Genomic DNA, 16,369 nt, shown 5'->3' with positions numbered 1-16,369 from the left:
TGTTAAATATGCATGCTAAAATTATTTTATAAGAGGCCAGAAATTCCACAAAGTGAGAAGGAAAGAGAATGAGGGGAGAAGGGGCAATTTAAAGCAAAGCAAGAAAAGATAGGAAAAGTTATAAAAGGTGGGGCAAATATCAAACACAAAACCACACTGAAGAAATTAGTGAAAATTATCAGTAATCACAATACATGGTGTAAATGGAATAAACTATCCAAGTAAGAAAAACAAAGCTTGTCAGATTTTTTTTAAACCAAAACAAATGTTTTTAGAAGAAATAGACTTAAGGAAACAAAAATATTGAAAGTATAAGGAAAGTAAAGTACAATATGCTAGTCAAATATTAACCAAAGGAAATGTGGGTAGCTATATTAATATCAGACAAAGTGAATGTTAAACAAAAAATTTTACTAAAGATAGAGATAGTCACAATATTTTGAAAAAAGACTCTATTTACTGGGATAATAATAATTCTAAACACATAGGTACCTAATAAACTAGCCTCAAAAATACATAAAGTAAAATTGACAGAACTACAAAGAGAAATCAGTCACAATCATCATAAATAAACAATATTAAGAGTTTAGAAAGGATATTATTTTAGATGACACAGAGATTAGGAAAGCGAATATGAATGCTGTAATCAATTCTATGCCCCAAACAAGGGAAAACTCAGATAAGGGGGAAATTTTCTAGCAGAACAGAACTTGCCAAAACTGACTTGCAATGAGATAGAAAACTGGAATGGTCCTGTAACCATTAGAAATAAATAAAGTGAATGAAGCACCAGTATGACATGGTTTTGCAAAGGAGTTCTACCAAATACTCTAGGAATAGATCATTCCAATTCTGCTCAAACTCTATCAGGGTTTTGATGAGGCCATTATCATGTAAATTCAAAAACAAGTATGAGAAGGGAAATGATTTAAAAAATGGAAAACAACTCAGATGTCTATCAACAGGTGAATGGATAAATAAATTGGAGTATTTTCACAGAATAGAATACAGCAGTGAAAATGAACTATAGGAACATAAACAATTTAATCTCAAAAATAGAGTGTTCAACAACAATAAAAGGTAGCTAGAGGAAAAAAATCATAAAACATGATTTCATTTATATAAAAGGAAATCTGAATTTTAAATACTTTTGATTTATAGTTTTAATCCTTCTTTGGATTTTTCTGGGTTGTTTGTTTGTTTGTTTGTTTTTTACAAGTGGTGAATTTTTTTAAAATTCCAGAGTAAATCATATAAATTAATGCTTATTACCTAGGTGAAAATGATTGAGATGTATGTTGAGAGATTATGTATCCCAAAACCCACTAACTGCATTAAGTAATCAAAATTTTAGTATCCGAAACTGTGTATTAACTGATAAATAAGCCAATATTTTTCTCTTTTTTCTTTAAGATTTATTTATTTATTTTGGAGAGAGCATGCGGGACCGTGCTTGAGTGGGAGGGGGGGCAGAGGCAGAGAGAATCCTCAAGGGGACTCCCCTTTAAGTGCAGAGCCTGTCTGGGGTCTGGGCTGGATCCCAGGACCCTGAGATCAGGACCTGAGCCCAAACCAAGAGTCAGACGCTTAACTGAGTGAGCCTCCCAGGTGCCCCACTAAGCCAGTATTTTTCAAGCCTTTATATGCACTCAAAATGTCAAATAAGTGGTGAGCTTTTCCAGTCATGTTAAACTTGTGTTTGCAGTTATAAAATATTGTAAAAGTTGTTTTGTTTACAGGTATCAAGTGTTGAAGAGGGTTGTTACCGTCATAAAGTATAGCCAGTTGGTTGTGTTTACAAACTGTCATAGAAGGTTGTTTTGCTGACTATATTATTACCAGAAATAGTCTACCTCAAATAATGCTCTGTGTTGGTATATTAGACAAAAATCTTTTTTTTTTTTTCTTTTTAAAGAGAGAGAGAGAGTGTGAGCCTGAACAGTGGAGGAGGGGCAGAGGGAGAAGAAGAGAGAGAGAATCCCAAGACTGAAATCATGACCCTGAGATCATGACCTGACCAGAAACCAAGAGTCGGATGCTTAACCCACTGCACCACCCGGGCGCCCCTGGGCAAAAGTCTTTTGGTCGCAAGTGGTAGTAATTCAGTAGGAGAACCACTGACTGCCTTATTTCATGGGCTCCCAGCTTCTCTGTCTCATAAGAAATGTGCAGCAGCAGTCACGGGAGGGACCCTCTTTCTCCCTGGCTGTGTTCTGAACTCACCCCTCAAGCAGTCGCAGGTGCCACATGGAGAGGCATCTGGGAGGTGGGGCCCGATGATTGCCCTCCCACCCGGACCACATGCTGTGGGGAGTCGATGTTTGCCAAAGGAAGGCGTGTGAGGCAGAGAAAAGATTCATCTCGAGACAATTGTCATCCATGAACAGCCTTATTCCAGACAGACCATCCAGATTTAGCCCCAATTTAGAAAATGCCAATGCTGCTGAATCAATCGTTATTTTATAAAAAGAATGAAGCTATAATTTGCCACCCCCCTCTCTGCCAATAAATAAATGAATAAATAAATAAATAAATAAATAAATAAATAAATAAATAAATGAAGTGTAGGCAGAACGACCCAGTAGGCTGTTTCAATACCTAAGTACTTGCTGGGACAAATCAGGTACTAGTAAATTCTGTCTCTTAACCTGAAAGGTGGTATCCATTTTAGTATTCTTTAAGAGTCTTTAAACCATGCACATTTGTTTTTTTATATAGTCTTTTGGGATGTATGATGTACTTCATTTAAAAATACTTAATGACAGATCCAACATGTAACAAAGATATGCCTGAGAAGAGGAGTTATTTGAGATGTTTATCTTCTTCGTTTTGTTCATCTGTCTGTCCCAAAGTTTTTACAAGGAGCATGTGATATTTCCATAGTAATATTATTTTAAGGGATCTGTGAGCTCTTTAGAAGGGAGCCGGTTATTTCCTAGCCAAAGCTAGCTTTTCTTTGGTAATTTCAGGGAAAGTCGCTTGATCAGAGCTGCGTCTGGAATGTTAATCCAAGAGTAGATAACCTGCCTGGTAGCACGAAGGATGGGGCCTCTGACGTGCCAGGGGTATAACCTTGAGGTCCAGGTGAGGGCCTGTGTTCCGGGGAGGGAAGGGCTGGCCATACCTCCAGGGAGTGCTTGGGCCACTGGCGGCCTTCAGCAGTGGCCAGGCTGGAGCCTACCTATGCACTGAGGGGATCTGGGGTGTCGGGGGCAGCTGTCATCTGTATCTTACAAAGTCAGGCATCCCAATCCATAACCCCTATCCATCTATCTAACAGATGCCAAAGGGAAGCTCGATGCTCTTCCCTCTATGTAGAAGGGAGGAGGAGCAGGGAGATAGATTCTTCTGGCAGCCAGATGACCTTCACAGATGATCGTGGGAGCTGAGGCCAGGTGTGATCTTCATGGACATCCTAGGAAGCACAGTGTCTCAGGACCAAGTAGTGGCTGGCTCCCAGCTTGAAGCTGACGAGGAAAGCTACCACTCCAGCCTAGGCAGGGAAGCCAGAAAGGAGGTAGCGGTCCTGGCTTTAGACAGAGCTGAAGCCAGATTTTTTGTCTTGGGATGGCAGAGACCCCAGAAACAGTCTCTAGGGACACCACACCGTACTCAGCTTCTCCTGTGTTTGAGCTAAGTGGAAGCTGGGATGTGTTGGGGACTCAGAATGACACTCCCCAAACCACGGTCGCTTGCGCATTCCCTTCCCCATCCAGTCCAGCCCCTAGTCTTGTCCCACCTATATTATATGCTCTTAAATCTCTACACCAACTTGCTGTTTTCACTAAAATATATGAGGAAACTTTATACTGTCACTATTAATGGAAACAGTATCATTGGTGGAAAACAGAAAGAGCTCATGAGCATAGATACAATCACACGAAACAATGTCATCAAAGTTGGACCAGGCCCAGTTGCCTGCTTACACCTCTGAGCCTGCCTCCTGTTCTCTGTTCTAAAGGGAGATCTGCAGGTGTTGGGTGCGGAAGACACAGGAGCGCCACACTGAGCCTTTCCTTCTGACTTGAAATAAAGATGATAAAGGAATTCTTACTGGCTGAAAGCAGCTAAAGAGAAAAGCTGGTCTGCTATCTGTACCTTCGCAGGCAATAGCTCCGAGGAACTTTGTATGCCCCGAAGGGAAGGAAATCTCTTCTTCATAAAAATGTCTGCCAAATAGCCTGTTTAAAAGCTTTCCTACCAAGCTTTTGGCTAACTCAGTGTTCAAGATCTATTGTTTGATCAGATTGACTCCGAGGACATTAACTGAGTAACTATTGTCTGCCAGCTGTAATTGCCGGGGGGCTAGTGCCTTGCCTTTGGGGGAGCACACATTCTAATGGAGACGGATGTGCTCACAACTGATTGTAAGGCAAGGCTAAGTAAATCTGGGCGTCTTTTCTCAGCCTCCCTTCAAGCCATGCAAGGAATCATTTCACTGAGAGTGAGAAACAGCAAACACTAATTGGGCTCCTGGTGTGAGCCAGGCAAGGTGTGGCATACTTTCGTATATATCTTATAACACTTAGTCCTTCCAAGAATTGGAAAGGTGGCTGTTTTTCCCCCACCTAGGGTTCGGAGGAGTTAAGGGGCGCACGGCATGCTGGAAGCAGGCGTGAGATCTGAGAGCAGGTCTCCTGAATGCAGCCCTCGATGTCCTTGCAGCACGTGGGCTGCCCTGGTGGCCAAGGAAGGGTTCCCCCACCCCCCCCACCCTTCCCCGGGCTGGCTCAGAGGAAGCAAAGGCCAGAGGGTGGGCCCTGTGCCCGCTGGCCTTGCTCCATGGTCCTGTCAGCCCTGACCTATGCTTGTGTCTCCTCAGGAAGCCCGCGCTCTCCAGTACGCTGTGCTCCGGCAACCTTCTAAGCTGCTGCAAGAGTCTGTGGGGGCGTAGGTTCCTCCAGAGACACATGAGAGGCCCCTCAGAGGAGCAGCCAGGAGAGACGCTGTCCAAAGAGCCACTGAGGACACCACCCCAGGAAGCGGGGAGGACTCTGCCCTCCGAGGCTGTGTAGACCCGGCCCAGGACACACAAGATACTGCTTCTGGTCACCAAGATTGGACTCCTGGAGCCATTAAGGACCCAGAAACCCCCAGAGCCACCAAGGAGGCACCCTAGCCTGAGTCTAGGGACTCCTGGAGCACACAGCGGGGTGCTGGGGTCCTCGGGTCTATGCAGAGCAGCCCGGCCGGTGCTCAGCATTCTCAGCAGATGTTCAGAACTCTCCTGGGCATGGGTCCCCTGAATCCCATGGGTTCAAGGCTCACGTTGGGGCTGGCCCCAAGTCTCAAGCCGAGATGGCTGGTACGGGGGAGTGTGTGCACAGGTGTGTGCGTGGATTTGGCCACGCAGGAACACGCAGGCCCTCTGAGCGCAGCAGGGGTGTCACCATAAAGAGTTAGCCTGTCACTCCCTCACAGGTTCTATGGGATGAAGGAAAGGCAGGGGAAGGAAGAGAAGGGAAAACAAGAAAGAAAATTTGCCTTCACTGAGCACCTGCCGTGTGCTAAGCACTTCAACTGCAGGAGCTCACGTAATCCTTTGAACCTGTGGCAAGAATCACCAACCTACTTTACAGAGGTAGAAACTGAGTGTTCAGGAAGACTGGGGTCCGCCCCAGGTCGAGCTCAGCTAGCACGCATGCCTGGCTCCTCGGAGGCCCTCAAAAGATAGTTGTTGAAGGAACAAAGGAATGGGAGTGTGGGCAAAAAGCCAGGCCTCAAGCCCACATCCTTGACCTGACTTTGCACTGCTGCTGAGGAGAGAGCAAGGTGTTGTCTTGACTCAGCCCACCCTTCTCTTAGCGGGGCTCCGACCTGGGGCCTGAGGGGTCCCTTCATGCTGCAGCACTGGCCCTCTCTGGTGCTTTCCATCAACAAGAGCGGGTGTGGAGCAGAGCCAATAGCAGGGGCAGGTTTTTTTTTGGGGGGGGGGTAGTGAGCCAGAGGGAGAGCTTGCACTGGGGGGTGGGGAGTTGACCACACAGTGTCCTCTGCTGGATGTGGGACCTTGGGTGGATCAGTAGTGATCTCTCTGAGCAGCTCTTGACTCCCACCCAAGAGGGTAAGATCCCCTTTGCTATTCACAGGGTTGTTGAAGAGACCCAAGGCAACGGGGGTGGTGCCACCCAGAGGAACGGGGTGTGCTTGGACTCTCCCCGATAACCACGGCCCTTCCCTGATCCCACTCCTCCCTTGGTTCCACGAACCCCCAGTGGTGTCCCCCTTCGTGCGCACCCAGGCCTTCTGGGCCGGCTGGTGGCCGTCCTCTCTCCCGCTGTCCGGTGTGCCTGTCCCACGAGCCTTCTCTCCTTACTCTTCTCATTCACTTCTGTGGCCTCGTGTGTACCCTTGTAACTCAAGTCACCAGGAGATTTACCTGTGACGAAATAATTCACAGGTTTGTGCCCAGGCTTCCCCTGGGAGCTTTCCACTCCCAGCCGCATGCCCGACCCCTCTGCCTGGTGTTCCAAAGGCGCCTCTCTTCTAGCCTGTCCGCAACCACACTCTGACCTTCTCCCTGCACTGGTTCCTCTGCCAGCTTCCCTGTCTCACACTCAAGGCTGCCGCCGGCTTTGCAGCCTGAGGGTCAGCTCCTCATGGTCCATTTTCTCGCGTCCCAACTGCACAGGTCCCAACTGTCTGCTTGATTCTCTCTTCCTGCCCTGTCCACACTCAGCCCCACTGCCATCCCTTGGGCAGGACAACTGAGATAGCTTCCTGACAGCTCTCCACATTCCCCCCTGGCCTCTGCCCAGCCCACCCCCCGCCCCCACCCAACAGCCACAGCAGGCTAAGCAAAATGCTGCTGTGGTCACATGTGGCATGCAGGTGACCACCTTTCTCCTGGGCCACCAGCTCTGCGTGCTCAGGCCTGACGTGGCCCTCCGGCCTCCTTCAGCCACACTGCCCTCTGTCTCTCTGCCCTGATCCTCCTGGCTTCTCCTTTCTGTTTGTTTATCCTCCTGCTCCTACCCGATGTAGGGCCATGCACAGAGCTGTTTCCATGACGTGGAATGCTTTTCCCACCCATCTGGCCATGAGAGCTTAACTGAAATACCACTTCTTAAGGAAGTCTTCCTTGACCCACCCCATTAGGTCAGGCCTCCCCCCCCCGACACACACACACACACCACAACGGGCCTCAGAAGCCACTGCGTGTTTGTGATTTACAGTCATCTGTGTGGTTCCCTCCCCTTTGTCTGTCTCCCCCAATCAGGAGGCCATGGGCCCTGCCTATTTCTGCTGACCTTTGTATATCCAGCCCCTAGAAGGGTGTTTGGCACATAGCTTTAAGCAAGGGCTTTGGCAGTTTATCTGCCAAAACACCTGAAGGCATGATTTGCCCCATGACCCTCAGAGGTGCTCAATCTCTTGGCTGGGTTCCTTCTAGAAGCCCCAGAATCCCTTCCCTGAGGCAGGTGGGTCTCTAAGTCACAGCCAAGGAATTGGAGGCTTAAGATGTGGTCTGGCTAGTGGCAGCCTCATCTGGTTGGGGCTCCGGCCCAGCATATGCCCACGAACCTTGCCCCCGGCATGGCAGGGGCCTCCTTTAGGTCTGGGCTGAGCTGCCCCCACCCTTCTGGAGGTTCTGTGGAGCCTCTGCTGGCTGCAGAAGTGGGGTACATGCTGTCTAGAGGAGGGCAGCTTCTGCTGTGGGCCCCCAAACCCATGTTCTGCGTTACCATCATGTTCCAATAAAGCGATCAAAACAGATGCTGCCTTGCAGTTTTATTTTTTCACTTCCTGGTGAGGAACACTCCCCAAACTTCATCACATGGCGTGTCTTGATTTAGAAATGGAGTTATGGTAAAAGACTGGAGAGGCCAACTCGGCAATTGCCTTAAAAAGTCAAGGAGCTCTCAAAGGGACTGGAGAAACCCCACACCGGCAATGAAGGACGGGTTGTCAGAAGGATCAGGCCCTTGTCCGCTGGCCCCACGGGTCAGGTACATGGTGGACTCTCGGTGCGGGTTTGCGGAAGGCCACGCTTCCGCAGTCATCAGCTGCACAGATGCCTGTGTTAGGGAAGAGAAAAAGATAGCTTTCAAATGGAAAAGTTGGTGGTTGAGAGAGTCTGCAACTGGGTAGATGGTTGAGGAGCAAGTAAGAGGCCACCAGACCAAGAAGAGGTTCATGGATTTGGGGCCAGGAAGGAATCCCAAAGTCACCAATGAAAGGGTTTGAAAGTTGAAGAGAGGGAGCTGGCCAGATTCGAGATCAGCAGTGACAGTGTCCCCTCGGAGGGAAGGGAGGAGACCAGAGGAGGCTGCAGAGTCCTGAACTTTGGGCCTTGCAGCAAATACAAAAAGGCATACCTCAATGACAGAGAAGTGATTATGAGTTATCTCAGTCAAAGCTTATAGGAACTGACTGGCTCAAAGTGGATTTTTTTTTTTTTTTGAAAACTTTATTTATTTATTTGAGAGAGAAGATGAGCAGGGTGAAGGGCAGAGGGAGAAGCAGGCTCCCTGCGGATCAGGGAACCCGATGTGGGACTCGACCCCAGGACCCTGAGATCATGACCTGAGCCAAAGGCAGATGCTTAACCAACCGAGTCAACCAGGGGCCCCTCAAAGTGATAGGGTTTTTTTCAGGGAAGAAAGGACAAAGCTGTGTTAAGGGAGGCTTAGGAAAGTTGAGAGTAGCTGATGGAGTCTATAGCTGGTTGGGAGAAAATGATAGTCTTTATTCAGTGTTCCCTGAACTATAGCAATGGGGGATGATGAATAGTGGGGTGCTATATAGGCAACCAGCCAGGGCTGGAACCTGGGAATCACAATCTAAAATCCTATTCCAACAGGTGTGGATTCCACCAATAGGAAGCCGAAGAGGAGCAAAGCCATTATTGCTAGCTAGACAAATGGGGGAGGAGGGAAAGGAAACCAGGGAGTCCAGAAGGGCTTACCTCAGAGAGTGAGAGCAGGCCCCCAAGGCAGCTGCCTTGGGAACATGGAAGAGTCTTCATGAGGAGGGCCTAACGTGATGAGGTCTGTGTTATGGAAAGTTCATTCAGACTCTAGTTTGGAAAATTCAGGAAGGAGAAGGTCTGTTACAGAGTGGTCATTCATTCTCCAGGTGAGGGAGCAGCCCCACTGCTGGGGAGGGTGGGCTGTAGGATTTTATTAGGATCTATCTCACGCTCTACAGCAGACCCTGGGCTCCATGCTGGGAACCCAGAGGAGCAGACCCCTCCTCCCCCTTCAGAGATTCTGGCCTGGACCTGAAATTACCAGGGAATCATGGAAAGAATGGAACATGGGGGCCAGCACTGGGGTGGTCGAGGCCTGATGGAAGGTGCAGGGTGCGGAGCATAGGAGGACGTGGCCATGGCAGCCATGACCTTCTGAAGGGATACGTCCCTGGGGCGTGCTGGGGCCGTGCTGAAACTTAGAAGTGTGGAGGGTGGGTGGGAGCACTCAGAAGCCTGGACTGAGGGAATCCATTTGGAACCCATCTCAGCCTAGCAGCCAGCAATTCACTTCGCTGACCCAACTCCCTCTGGAGCTTTGAGGGCCAATTTATCGTCTTCACTGTCCAGTTGAAGGATCTCTTTCCAGGCCACCCAAGCAGGAACTGACAGCCAAGGACACAGACCTCTTAGGATTCCAAGCATTCCAGTGACAATTCAGGAGACTTAAATTGTCACTAACAGCCTAGAGGGTGACTGGGAGAAAGTCTCCCACACTCAGCCAGCAGCAACAAGGCATTCATAATTTATTGTTTTTTGGAGGTCTTTGCAGGTGTTGGTATCATGTTCCTGATCTCCCCACTCGGGGTCACAGAACACAACATGGCTTCTCTCATGTCCTGAGATGGCACTGGGCTAGGCCGAGCACTGGCCTAGCTGGGCCAAAGCCCTCACTTGCTGGGGCCTTGCCAGGGCTCCATCTAGGTGTCCAGTAGTCTTGGAAGGATGCCCAAGGAAATACAGCCCCAGAGGGACCTGCAGCCTAGGCTACATGCCTCCCAGTTGACCCCATCCTTTGCTTTCAGCTGACATTTATATGAGCCCCTTCCTGTGCCCAGACATGATGTCAGCCCCTCCACAGACACGAGCTCATTTCTTCCAGCAGTCAGCCCTGGCAGGTAGAGGTTCACATCCCCACCAGCTGGGGCCTGAAGAGCGTCACAAAGTGCCCAGAGTTAAAAGCCTAAGTATGTGACACAGCTGAGGTTCCAATCCAGACCCGCTTCTCTTCAAAATTGTGACATTACAGAGAAAGCTGGAGTCCTTCTGACTACCCCTTCCCATCCCTTCCCCTAGCAATTCCCCCTGAGGACACCACTGCTACCCAGTTGCCTGTGTGGTGTTCGGGTCAGTTTTGTTTGCTTCTCAACACAAATGTTATACTCTATGTACTGAACTCAGCAATGTGTCTTCAAGGTTCAACCCCATTAGCCCATAAAGGGCTCCTTCATTATTGCTAACCATCAGAGGATGTGCCGTGCTGTCCCCCGAGCCAGGAACATTTGAGCCATTTCTAATTTTTAGCTGTTTAAACAAGACTACGTTGATCGTCTGACAATACTTCCTTGTGCACATATGCAAGTGGGTTTTGGTGGTGGTGGCGTGTGAATGTGTTTAGCATACCAACAAGTGTAATTCTGGAACTGGAGTGTACCTGTTGCCCAGCAGCCTTGCAGAGAGGCACAGATCCTCCAGGCTCTCAGCAGCAACCCTGGGGGTGGAGGGCCTGGCTCCCTACAGCCCCACCATCCCTTCTGTGTCTTTTCTATCATGCACTGTGGCTTCTTTCTTCCCCTAGAGGTTAGAATATTCTCCCCCAGAGATGTCCTACCTCAAGTGAGTACAGGACAGGACTTTTAACTAGAAGAAATTCTCAGAACGTTCCTTGGGTTCACCCCAGGCTTTCCATGAGCTCTACGAAGCCTTGCCTTCCTCCTGTGGGTCTCCATGGAAGAAGCCAACCTGTCCAAGTCACACAGCTGGTAAGAGACTGGATTCGATCAAGATGGCCACAGTAATGGTGCATAACAAGCATGCCCAAACTCTCTCAGAAAATGATAGTAAACATTTATTTAGCTCATGAATCTGCAGGCTGGCCAACCTAGGATGGGCTCTGCAGGGTGGCATAGCTTTGTTCCACATGCCTCCCATCCTCCATCATCTCTTGGGACCAGCAGGCCCACCTAGGCATGTTCTTGTCATGGAAATGGCAGGGACACACAAGACTGTAAGCCCAGTGGTACAAGCACATTTCAAGTTCCTAAGCATCTTGCCCACAAGCACATTAGCCAAAGCAAGTCCCACAGCCAAGTCATGGGTAGAGAGAGTAAATCTACTCCTCCAATGGATTGGAGATCAAACCAAACTTGTCCAGATCTCAAGGGATCAGGATGCCCCAGGTGTCATTTTGGTTATACAGGGGTAACAAAATCTACCTTACAGGTTGAGGTTTAAGATTAAGGATTAAGGGGCACCTGGGTGGCTCAGTGAGTTAAAGCCTCTGCCTTCAGCTCAGGTATGATCCCAGGGTCCTGGGATCGAGCCCCACATCGGGCTCTCTGCCTGGCGGGGAGCCTGCTTCCTCCTCTCTCTCTCTCTGCCTGCCTCTCTGCCTACTTGTGAACTCTGTCAAATAAATAAATAAATAAAATCTTTAAAAAAAAAAAAGATTAAGGTTTAAGGTTTAAGAATTAAGGGACATGATCAAAAAAGGCATCTGATGACTACATAGAGACAACAATTATTTGAGTGAATTTTCCTCATGGTTACATCCTCAGAAAATGGCCCTCTCACAAATACCTCACACAACCTGATAGGTTTTTCCAATGTGAAGATCACGTCTCACACGGCATAAAATGCTAAACACTGGGTGGGTCTAAGCAGGTGTTTCCAACAGTCTGAAACAGTTTCGACTCAGATCACAAATGAGAAGAGGAGGAAATGTATCTTCTCCATTTGCGGAGCTTGCAGAGCTTATGTCTCCCTTGAAACATGATACTACAGATAGACTCAGCCCAAGGTAAACTGTGGTTTGAGCCAGCCAGCCAGAGCAGGAGCCCTGAAAAAACATGAAGGCAACCACAAATATGTTAACTCAAGTTTCCACAGCCATTCTTCCATCGTAGCTAGCAAATCGTGCATTGACCCCAAACTCTCAACAAAGTAAATGACTCTCCGTTGTGGAATTTTGAAAAATACATTGCTGCGCTGATCCTTCTCTGGATTTTTATTATTATTATTATTAAGGTATAATTCACAGACCATCAAGTCATCCTTTAAAGTACACAATTTTTAGTATATCCACCAGGTCACGCAACCATCAGCACTGTCTGATTCCAGAACATTTCCATCATCCCAGAAAGAAACTTCATACCCATCGGCAATCACTGCCCCGGCCCTCGACAACAGCCAATCTCCTTTCTGTCTCTATGGATTTGACTATTGTGGACATTTTGCTCTATACACATGCCTTCAGAGCAAGCTTGTCGTCCACGGCAACAGCTGCTGAAATTTCAAAACCCAGTCGTTCCTGCTGCTTACCAATAAAAAAAAAAAAAAAAAGTATTATCTAAAATTTCTAAAATTAAAACTCTTTACTATGCCTCCCACTAGTTATTTGATTTGGATCCTCCCAAAGGCAGCCTAAGAAAGGAAAAATAACCACCAAAAAAAAAAAAAAAACACAGAAAATGTTTTGCTGAGTATTTTCAGAACGGAATCGCTAGGACCAGAGACGTGAATGCGTGACTTTCTTTCTGTATCTAGTTTTTGTTACAGAAAAATCAGTTTTCCCTTGGTTCTACTGAGTAAGCGTTGAACAGAAATTGAGAGACAGAGACCTGGGGGGCTGCCAAACTGTTTATCTGCTCAGGGACCCACACATCTACATCCAGCCTTGACCCCAGCAAGGACTTGTCCACCAAAAACCCTTGTCTGTTCTTAAGTAAATCTATCCAAGACTTGGAAATAGGGCTATGGTGATGGCATGTCCTCTGAGCGTCACATGGGAGTGTAACCAGCAGGCCCGACCAGTGTTACATGGTTCTCTAGAGGAAAATACTTTTATTTTTTTTTGACTATCTATAATAATAAACAGATCGGGGACCAGACTCTGCAATTACATGTTAATTTGTACAAGATTGATAAGTTGCAGATGATTTTCTTATGGTTCAGTAGAAATGCTAATGATTTCTGTTCAGTGGAAAAGATATTGTCAAAAGTTACAGTTTATTGTCCTGTAGGACACTGACCAGTTTTATTTCTTGACAGTCTCATTTCAAGACTCTTCCTTTCTAGATGTATAGCTGCCTCCAGATCCTTCCTTGAGCCAGATCTACCATCTTTCTTGTTCCCCCACGAACAGGCTCAATTAAACTCCACCACCTGTTGACTATACCTTTGTACAAGTTATGTTTTTAATCTTTTGAAAATCCCACTTGGATAAAAATCTTGTTTTTCTAACCATGACAGTGGGCAGGGGTGCCCCCTGCTGGCAGGGTTACTCTATCTTTTAGACACTAAACTACATGCTTTTTCATAGACTTCCCGAGCTTCCAAAATATAAGAAAAAGCAAGCTTTAAAAAAATTAGTAAATGCTTGGTTAAATAACTATAAAATACAGCGTTTTAGAATCCCTCAAGAAAAGAGGAAGGTATATTCTTTTTCTTTTTTTTTATTCATTTGACACAGATCACAAGTAGGCAGAGAGGCAGGCAGAGAGAGAGGAGGGGGGAAGCAGGCTCCCTGCTGAGCAGAGAGCCTGATACAGGGCTTGATCCCAGGACTCCGGGATCATGACCCAAGCTGAAGGCAGAGGCCCTAACCCACTGAGCCACCCAGGTGCCCCAGGAAGTTATATTCTATGTGTCGGTTTCACCAAGTGTAAAATGGAAATAAAAACAGTTATGTACCTGGGGACACTCTCTTGGAGGGGCAGCCTCTCCTGCCTGCCCTATTTCTGAGATGGGATCATTTCTCTGTTACAGAAACCCAGATCCACCCACCAAACCCTTGTAGGCTCCCTAGGATCTGGTGTAAAGGGTGGGCAAAATTCTGGCCCTATAGTCCCAAGACTCTATGCCTCTGTGATCCCTTGTCATGCTTTAGGACCAGTAGACTGGGCTTGGGCCTTGATGCAAGTAGGCTATTGATCTGGCCAACCAGAGACCAATCACTCTTTCTGCACAATCCACCAAACTTCATGGGAAGGCACACTAATAGGAATGTCCTTCTCCCACCTGGTGACAACAGCCACCCAACCACTATGGTTTCATGGACTCCTTGCTGCAGGCTACAAGGACCTGGCACTAAGAAATGCTAAGAATGTTCTGGTTTGAGCTGTCTTTCCGGTAATCAATTCACCGGTTTGTATCCATGGTAACCCCTCCAGGCAAAGAAGAGGTCTCAACAGGGATTTCATGTCTCCATGTCCACAAGATACAAATGATCTTTTTAGCTATCCTAATTTTGATTTTCATGATCTAACAGTATCGATTTTGGTCCACCAGGGACAGCAAGGGAGGCTACAAAATGGCATTACTAGCTGTTTCGAGCTCAAGAAACTCAACTCTTAACAGCCATTGGGTGGGGATTGAGCTCCTGTCTTCACTTCTCTGAAACTGTGGTCAGACCCACCACAACCTTGTTGACAAAGCTAGGTTCTATTTCGACCTAAAATAAGAGGAGAAAGCAAATAGGCACCCCGTGGGTCTCAAGGTTTTGAGACTTTTCCTAAGGACCATCATTCCTCTCTTGATCCCGGGACCCTGAGATCTGAATTCTGACTGCAGTCCAAGTTCTAAAGAAGCCTGGTGCTCATTCATTTGTACGTTGGTTTCCCCATCTGTAAAATGGGAGTGACCATCAGTAGAAGGATCAAACCAGGATTGAATGAGATAATATATACAAAGTGCCCAGCACCCACTCGATACTTAGTAAATGTTTGCTTTAAAAGCCCCACAATTTTAAAATAAATAACTGTTTCACATGTTACCAGATGAAGATAGTTAAGGTTCCAAGTTTAAAAAAAAAAAAAATCCATGTAGTTTGAAATTTGATGAAGGTCCTTCCTGTATAGATATACTAATATGAGAGGATTTACCCCATATCTTAACACATTAAAATGTTTTCAGACCCCACCTCAAAGGGCTCTATTAGTGTTGAATTCAGCTGCAATTCACCAGCTGGCATAATATTACTGCTTGCTGAATATGTTTAAATATAAACATTGATTGGTTTTGATTTTGTAGTCCTATTTTTTTATTTTTCTATCCGGAAATCAACTTTTTTTTTTTTCTTTTTGGCACTATGCACGCAACAGCTAAAGGGGGGGGGGGGGGGATGGTGACAACCTCGCAAGAAAAGGGAGGGAGTCCCAAGCTGGAGGTTATAAACTGCAACCACTGCCACAGCGAGCGTTCATTCGCAGGGTTGTTTAAATATTGACCCCAAATCGAAATAGAATGTGACTTGCAAAAAAAAAAAAAAAAATTGCAAGGGATTGAATATCCTGTATTTGGAAAGATCAGATCCCTTCTTCTTCCTCCAACCAGGGCGCTCGGCTAGTTGCCAGGCAGGCAGCTGTCAATCACAGCTGCCCACGCGTGTGAACGCCCGCCCACTTGTCCAGGGTTTCCTCTCCTGTGAATTCCTCCCACCCGATACAGAACGCAAACATCTGCATTTCCAGCCTCCATCGGCCTTCCGGTACAGACATGTGACTTGGAATTTCCCGATCAAAGGCAACAAGCACCTTCGATGGAAAAATAAGCTCACTGCAGAGAGTGATGGGCTCAGGCACCTGCGCATCAGGCCGGTGGGCAGAACCGGCTTCAGAGGGCTGCCAGTTCTGCCAAGGATCTCTACGCCTCCTAATAAGCCCTAACTAATAAAGCCGTCCTGCTTAATACCCAGCTCCTGGCATGTAGTAGTTACTCGATCCATTATAATTGAATGAAGGCCTGTAAGACAAAAAAAAAAAAAAAAAAACTCTCCTACGTATTGGTTTTCAAGAACCGGTATGCTTGGGGGAGAAGGACTGGGTCTGGTTTGAGGTATGCGCTCCCCCACTAACTGCAAAGGCAGAGGCTGGGTCTGTCAGATACTTGGTTGCTAGAGCCTGGAAAGTGTTTGGCGCAGAGTGGGCCCCCGGTGAGCACTGAACTGGTATTATTTAATCCCCCCACCCGTTTCTGTCTCTCCAGAGTCATTTTTGTTCTGCCATGTCCCTAGGAGTACCTCACTCCTGCCTGAGAAGGTTGAATCAAGGGGCCCTCCCAAGGTGACCCTCAGACTCCAGCCAGAAGGGCCCCCGCTGTGGTCCCGGAGCTTCAGAGAGTCCTGCCCAGGACCTCCCAGGACCTCCAGCTGTACCTCACAGAGTCAGGAGTCTGTGGGGC

General features: G+C 47.3%; 1 protein-coding gene and 1 long non-coding RNA gene across 10 annotated transcripts in view; one reads left to right on the top strand and one right to left on the bottom strand.

The window, feature by feature from the left end:
* Window positions 1-7,716, top strand: part of HRH2 (histamine receptor H2) — a 54,765-nt gene extending 47,049 nt beyond the window's left edge. For 5 of the 9 annotated variants that reach the window (XR_014309606.1, XR_014309607.1, XR_014309608.1 and 2 more), the window contains one exon: window positions 4,823-7,716. Coding sequence is in view for 4 of the 9 variants with exons in the window: in XM_082723203.1 (XP_082579329.1) it covers window positions 4,823-5,015 (193 nt within the window). In the remaining 5 variants the exon portion in view is untranslated. The other 4 variants (XR_014309609.1, XR_014309610.1, XM_082723205.1 and 1 more) reach the window with 2 other exon arrangements.
* Window positions 7,717-11,860: 4,144 nt separating this feature from the next.
* Window positions 11,861-16,369, bottom strand: part of LOC309860763 — a 78,930-nt gene continuing 74,421 nt past the window's right edge. Inside the window, exon 5 of the long non-coding RNA XR_014309612.1 lies at window positions 11,861-12,029. This is a non-coding gene — a long non-coding RNA (uncharacterized lncRNA). The remainder of the gene's footprint in view (window positions 12,030-16,369) is intronic.

Source organism: Mustela nivalis (genome assembly GCF_964662115.1).
Source record: "Mustela nivalis genome assembly, chromosome: 3".
Classification (NCBI taxonomy): domain Eukaryota; kingdom Metazoa; phylum Chordata; class Mammalia; order Carnivora; family Mustelidae; genus Mustela; species Mustela nivalis.
This window is presented reverse-complemented; position numbering and strand designations above follow the sequence as displayed.